Source organism: Octodon degus, unplaced genomic scaffold, assembly GCF_000260255.1.
Source record: "Octodon degus isolate 3935 unplaced genomic scaffold, OctDeg1.0 scaffold00047, whole genome shotgun sequence".
Taxonomy (NCBI): Eukaryota; Metazoa; Chordata; class Mammalia; order Rodentia; family Octodontidae; genus Octodon; species Octodon degus.
In genome coordinates, this window is record NW_004524623.1 from 4807759 (window position 1) to 4815153 (window position 7395).

Below are 7395 nucleotides of genomic sequence, written 5' to 3' on the forward strand. Positions count from 1 at the left end.
AAAAAAAAAAAAACAATGAAAGACAGTCCAGTACCTGCCTTTGCACCTCCTGCTTGCTTATCCCACATAAGCCCTCAGTGACTAGAGATCAGGACCTGCTATTTGGGAATGACCCAAATCAGTGCCCATCAATGTAAAGCTGTCTGCCTCCAAATCCTGGGTGTCATTTTGGTGTTTCTGCTTGCAGCATCTAGTAGGTGGATGCTAGATGTAGCATCAGGAGAGCTATATATCCATATGCAGAAGAATAAAGTTGGTCTCACACAATCTGCCAGAACAACTCAGGATCTACTTAAGATTTAAATATAAAACCTAAAGCTGCAAGGCCATTGAAAGCAAGTGGAGAAGGGGCCGGGGAGATGGCTCAGTGGAATAAGCGCTTCCTTGGCAAGCGCAAGTTCAATCCCCGGTTCCACAAAGAAGAAAGAAAGAAAGAAAGAAAGAAAGAAAGAAAGAAAGAAAGAAAGAAAGAAAGAAAGAAAGAAAGAAAGAAAGAAAGAAAGAAAGAGAAGTGAAGTGAAGTGAAGTGGAGAGAAAACAATGATCTAGGCCATGATATTTTATATTTGGCTCCCGAAGTACAGATAACAAAAGCAAAAGTACACAAACGGACAACACTGAAATGAAAAATTTTCTGAACAACAAAGGAAACAATCCATAGATGGGACAAAATGGCCAAGTATGACAAAGCCTCAATTTGAGGTTATGAATAACTGCATTTTAAATGCAGTTGAACAGTGAATTTGTTTGTTTGGTTGTTTAGTTGGTTGGTTTTGGCAGTACTGGAGATTGAACTCATGACCTTGAACTTGCCAGGCAAGCACTTATTCTACTAAGCTATCTCCCCAGCCCTCAAAGCCTCAATTTGAAAGGAGCGATATCGGGGGCATATCTTTACTTCAAGACACGTATATTATACAGCATTGTGAACACATTAAACAACAACATACAATTCATAACTACTGCAAGAAAATTTCAAGTGTTCTTACCACAAAACACACTAAGTATCTGAGGTGATGGATACGCTCAGTACTGACTTCATTATTCTACACTGTATTTATAAACTGTACCATCACTGTGCACTCACAAATATATACAGCCATGATTTGTCAATTGGCAATGCAAATTTTAGAAGCAAAATTGTACTGCGCAGCATGCATTACCTGAAAAGAGCAATGAGAAAAGCAAAGAAACAGCACACGCTCATGCTTCATTCTAAATGGAAAGCTGGCTGATTTGCTCGTCCTGTGAAGACCCTGCAGTGTCCTTCCACAGGCCTGGAGGCCAATCTCTTACCAGGGACTCTGGTACAATCAAGAGACACAGTGCTCAAAAGACAGGAGGTTTCTGACCGCCTTAAACAGCATACAGCTTTACACACAGTAAATATTTTTCAGTAAGAGTACATTGTAAGGGCCGGCTCAGAGGATTAATAGCTCAGAGGATTAAAGCCCCTGCTTAGGCCGACGCAGAGGTCAGGAGTTCAGTCCCTGGGCCTCCGTGCCAGCCCTACTCCTGGAGCATGTTGAGACAGCAATTGAGACTGGGCATGGTGGAGTGCACCTGTAATCCCAGCACTTGAGAGGGTGTAAACAGGAGGATCACTACAAGTCTGATTTACACAGTGAGACCCTGTACACCCTGTACACCCTATCCTAAATACAAAAAAAGAGTACCTTCTAAGATTATTAGTAAAAGTATAGTACAATAAAAACATAGACCAGTGACATAGTGCTTTACTAACATTACCAAGCCTAAGGTCCTGTATATAACAGAATATGCTAGACTCTTACACAACTGGCAGTTCAGCAGGTTTGTTTATGCCATCACCACCACAAACACGTCAGTAATGCATTGTGTTAGGATTTTAGGAGGGCTAGGATGTCACTAGACAATAAGCACTTTTCAGTTCTAGTATTATTTTATGGGACCACCACCATATACATGGTCTGTTTTAGACTGAAATGTCATGATGTGGTATGTATCTGTATTTGTCATGGACATTTACTTGCATCTGTGAGTTTTGAAATAGAGAATCTAAAACCTAAAAATGCTAGATGCTCAGCGGCAACATGACTAATGGAAGAGTTAAGGCGAAGTTTCTAGCCAGCAGTTGTAAAGTTCCGTACATACAAACAGTATGAGGAGAAAAATACCCTGACAACTCCCACTGCTGACAGGTAATCCATCAAATTCTTTGTTGTGCCTTAGAGTTGTTCTTTAGGTTTCCTCTCTGGTGACTTAAGACCAAAACTAAGCCAGTCCAAGCTAATCTGATCCTAAAGGAAGGCCACTGTAAATTTTGCAGCAACAACAACTTAGTATTTGGTTTTTCCTAGTTCCCTGCACAATGCACAAACTCACCCAAAGTCAAGTCCTGTTAGATAAAATTATCATGCTCTGAAGAAGAAAAACTCTATCAAACTTAAAATAGCGTTTCACCTTTAACTGAATAATCAGTTTGTAAGTACTCGGATGTCCATTGAGAACTGTCAAAAGAAATAAAAGATCTGGGCCAGAACATTTTAAAATACCATATACGGTATAGCAATCTATAAAAAGCTGCAGTAATTCTCATTATTATCTTTACAGTACTGAATTAAGATTCAAGATAATTTCTGAATTTGCTAAAGTGTATAAGATAGTTTGTAATATCTTGTTGATATTTCTGAGCTTTGAGGGGAAATTTTTCAGAAAAGCAACACACTCGTGTTTTGTTGCCAGCATACTTCACGGCAACCAAGAGGACCACCTGTCCAAGTGCTGTATCTGAGTCAACTATGCAGAACACAGACAGCACTGAACTCTCCAACCCTGCTAGAAATAAAGCGTCAGCTCTTCACCTGGTCCCTCAAGATCCTCATCCGACTACCCTACCCCACTGGCCTGAGGAACAGCCCAGGAGCCTGGAAACAAAAGCTGGATTTTCCTGCCATCTCCTGATGGTGGAAGATTTCCGGCAGTTCTGAGATACGCCAAGGTCCGGGGGCTCTTGGGGGCCTTCCTGAGCCTCCTTCGGGAGCCTTCCCTGGCCTGGGCACCCCTGCTCCGTCTGTGCTCCTGCCCGGGCGCCTTCACTCTCTTCTTCCTGAGAGACCTGCCTGGAAGTCACCTTGCCTCCCTCCCTGTGTCCTCCTAGGAAACCAGCGGAGAGAACCAGTTCGTGGGCGCCATCTGTCCTTCTCCACCTCTCAACAGACCAGAGTGGGGACAAGGAGGGAAAGCAGCAGGTATTTGCCATGCCCGGGTGTATCCTGGCCATGCTGAGTGTCCATTGTTACTGAGAAAATGTCATTTAATGAATGTTACCAACTTCACACATTAGTGCTCCTCCAACCCCTACCCTGATTGTAAACTGAGAATTCTTTACAGAGCAGATGCACGTTAAGTTTATACGGACCAGACACAAGCTTCTGTTGCCAATAATGTAAAATTGTGATGGGCAAGAAGATTAAACACAAAGCAATACCGATCTCCCAAAAGCACTGTCTGCGGAGGCTTTCCGGATAGCAGCCTGGTCTTCTCGCTTCCTTTTCCCAGGGGTTTTGCCCAGGACTCACATTCCAGAGCCTAAGAAGCAACCCACCCACCTAGCCTGAGAGGGGGCTGCTGAAGCCCTGGTTTCCTCGCGGGGTGATCTGTGGAGGGTGTGTCTGCGTTTCACCACCAGGGGGAGCCAGCCACCTCTAAAGCAGCAGCCACTGAGCAACGTGTCCCTGCTGCAGTACACGTGTGTGTCCTACACACACACACACACACACACACACACACACACACACACATCCCGTGCAGCTAGTCTAGAAGAAGCATCGTTGCTGACTAATTGATTTCCCTCTAAGGAAACGTTGCTCCAAAATCCAATCAAAGAAAACCAGATGCATTAGATCTAAATTTGGGAAGTTCCCATCTGGAACACTACTTGGCGTCAACTATGCCTGTCGTTAACAGGTTTGGAGTCAAATCAATGATCAAACACACATGGGTGAAGGGGCCCTGGGTGTCCACATACACTGCGCGTGTGGAGCTGCATTTATGGTAGCGAAAGTCACCGGCAGGGCCGGCCAGAGCGCTCAGTGGGCTAAAGTGCCTGCTTAGGTTCAATCCCCGTGTACCGTGCCGGCCCCACCCCTGGGATGCTCTGAGAGGCGATTGAGACTGGGGGTGGTGGCGCGCCCTACAATCCCAGCACTTGGGTGGCTGAAAACAGGAGACTCACTACAAGTCCAATCTAGTCGTGAGACCCTGTATATATCCTATATTAAATGCATTTAAAAAATTAAAAAAATAATTTAAAAAGTCAGATGGCTACTGCGAACAAACCCAGGGCTCTATTTTAATAAAGATAAGAAGCAAGAGGTATATTTTAACCCCGGTTTTTAAGGCTGCAGGGCCCCGTGCTCTACATCTTGGGAGGGGAAAGACTCCCTTGTCTCTGGGATGATCCCTCTTAGCCCGCAGCGTCTGCCACCGGTCTCTTTTTTCCCCCTAGTGTCAAGTCCCATTCTTCTCCTCACGTCTTTCAATGGTGAAGACCTTCTTGCCTGGGGTCGCAACATAATCAGTAGGTGGTAACCGAAGTATAAAAGTCCATCATTTGACTTTATGTAAGTGGATACTTAATTTTTGTTACCACATGAAGATGCTCTCCTGTGTCAAATACAGAATAAAGCAACAATCCCCGGTGCTCTTCCCATTGCCGCAGGCCAGGGAGCTGAGCCTGGGCGCCTCCGCTCTGGTTCCACAAACCACAGCACCTCTTAGTAGTTCTGCCCTCACTGTTTTAACAGAATAGGAGAATTTATTAAAACCCATGCAACTCGAATCCCAAAGACAAACTAAACACAGGCATGAGAATGTACAATTGTTGGATTTTTTAAAAAATCGTTTTTCCTGACTAGCTCACATTCATAAATTGCCTCAGCCCTAAAGCCTGGAGCGTGGGTACTGAGCCCTCTAGTGGCCCACAAGAACAAGGCGTCCTAACTCAACCAACCACCTCCAACTGCTCTGCGTTCGAGTTTCAAAGATACAAAGCTCATTTCAAAGCTCATTTCCAATATAGTCCAGTAGTCCATAATAGTAGTGCACCTACAATATAGGAATGGCAATGGAATATACATCTCTGACAAAAGTATACAAAAAAGGGGATATAAATGGACCATTTTATAGTGGAAAATATCTATATCTATATCTATATCTGTCTATATATATATATATATAAAATAGCATAAATATACAGTTACTTTCTCTCAGTTCAATGAGAAGAAGGTTTTGAACCAATGGTGTTTAGACAACATATGTCTGCACCTTGTACTAGGAAAAACTACTACAGAGACAACAATATGCAGTGTATTAATTATTGTAACTGTACTACTAACCTGTTTTGAAACTATTTCATTGCTACTTCTTCCTCAATAAAATTATTAAAATATTAAAAAGCTCATTTCCATCCTGCATCCACCAGGTACAACATCAAGAGGCTGGCAGAGGTTTGCGGGAGCCCAAACAAGTCCCAGAGAAGACTCCACAGTTGGCAAGAAGCAGCTCAGCTCGCAGCGCGCAGATCTCAGCTTCCACCTCCCCCTGCGATGGTATTTTAATTCCATGGCAGTTTCTGGAGGATCACGACCACTTGTACCTTCTTAATTTATTTCCCACTCTATAGTGTGGCAATGAGCACACTGAGCCATAAGATAATTTAGGTATGAAAGAAAACAAGGCCCTCCTTTCCAGGTTTTGGCTGTAACTATGTCTTTACAAAAGGGTTTTAAAAATTAAATACATAAGAAAAGAGAAATCTAAAGAGTCTCATCAATATAGTAGAGAAAAAGAGAAAGACAGAGGAGAGAGAGAGGGAGGAGAGAGAGAAGAGAGAGAGAGAGAGAGAACTAGAATAGTGGTTGAAACGAATTGGTGTTCAAGAAATGTTTGTTAAAAGAGAAGTATTTGTTGAATGAATAAAGGAATTACTTCAGAATTAGGGAATATCTTAAAAATCAATATTTACTTGAAGAAGCTGCAGTAATTCTTATTATTACATTGACAGTACTGTATTAAGATTCAAAATAAATAATTACTCAATTTGCTCAATTATGTAAGATAGTCTGTAATATGTTTACCTTTCTTGTTGATATTTCCAAGCTTTGGAGGGAAGACAATTCCATGTTCTTTGAGCTTTTTTCATCTTGTAATATGTACTATTCTTTGACAAATACTAGTGCACTATGAGCTACACATGGTTCCTTGGGGGTGTTTTGTGGTGAGAGACTCCTAGACCACAAGTAGCAGCAGGAAAACTTTCTACTCACCAGCTGATGAGGAGATGGTTGTTTTTAGGTACATTTCTAGGTCCTACTTCACAGCATTTGTTGTGCATACTTACACAGCGCCTCAGTTTCTGTCTGAGGCTGTGAAAGTCTTCTACAAAATGTATTTCCTTGTAAATTTGGAACTGGAGCTGATCAAAAACATCTTCCATAAAGAAAGCCAGAAGTTGTTCCTGGAATCTGCAGCTTTTCTACAAATAAGATACAAGAAAATGCAAATGAATGGTTTGGGTTTTGCATGTCGCTGAGACATGGTTCTGATTATTACTTGCTATCTGGAAAAATTAAAATGCAGAAAAAGAAAACATCAAGCAAGTAGGAAGGTACAAATGGAAAAGACTTTCTGACTTACCATAAATAGCTTTTTTGTTTTCTTTTTTAGCAATCGTATATTTTTTATGCGGTCTTCCTACAGCAAAATAAAGAGAAGTACGTTATGTGCAGGGTTACAGCATCCCCTCGGTCATGCTTCAAAGCAGAGCCTAGTACTCACTGGAATGGCTGCCTTTAGCCTGGCTGCCTTGACATAGAGGGTGTCCACAGCTTGGGACAGTGATTCCCTTGAGTGACAGCTGTTGGTGACAGAAGATTGAGGTGGCTTCTGCTTGGCAATGGCGAGGAAGAGGGTGACACACAGCAACCCAGACCTCAGCCAGCGAGTCCCCCGCATCGCCCTCTAGCCTGCCCTGAGCTTCAATCCGTCACACATGGCAGCCAGCTTGGTTGTGCTGGTTAGATGAGAGACTAGCCTACTTTTTAGCCCCGAAGCCGCCTCCCCCATGAAATGCTGTGAAAGATAATTTACAGTCTATGTGAAGAGCCGCCGCTTTGGTTTGCTACGTTTTTAGAGTTTGCTTCATAATCAAAAACCATTGACCACACACACCATCTGTCATGTTATGTAAAAGCACAGATTCACTGGTAAGATTGGGCCCCCATTTCCGAAAGTAATTGAGAACTTCAGATGCATATCTGAAGCAGATTACATTATTTAACAAGTCATGCCAGGCCAAAAAGCAAGCATGAAGAGGCTCAGGAGGATGTGAGATAATTTGTTTCAATCTTCATA

At 42.7% G+C, this 7395-nt stretch overlaps 1 protein-coding gene across 1 annotated transcript in view; it reads right to left on the reverse strand.

Annotated features, from left to right (window-relative positions):
- Nucleotides 1-6996, reverse strand: part of Il26 (interleukin 26) — a 19766-nt gene extending 12770 nt beyond the window's left edge. Inside the window, exons 1-3 of the mRNA XM_004632202.1 lie at nucleotides 6820-6996; nucleotides 6679-6735; nucleotides 6383-6517 (exon numbers count right to left, since the gene is read on the reverse strand). Of these exons, the coding sequence (XP_004632259.1) occupies nucleotides 6383-6517; nucleotides 6679-6735; nucleotides 6820-6996 (369 nt within the window). The remainder of the gene's footprint in view (nucleotides 1-6382; nucleotides 6518-6678; nucleotides 6736-6819) is intronic.
- Between the last annotated feature and the right edge of the window lie 399 nt (nucleotides 6997-7395).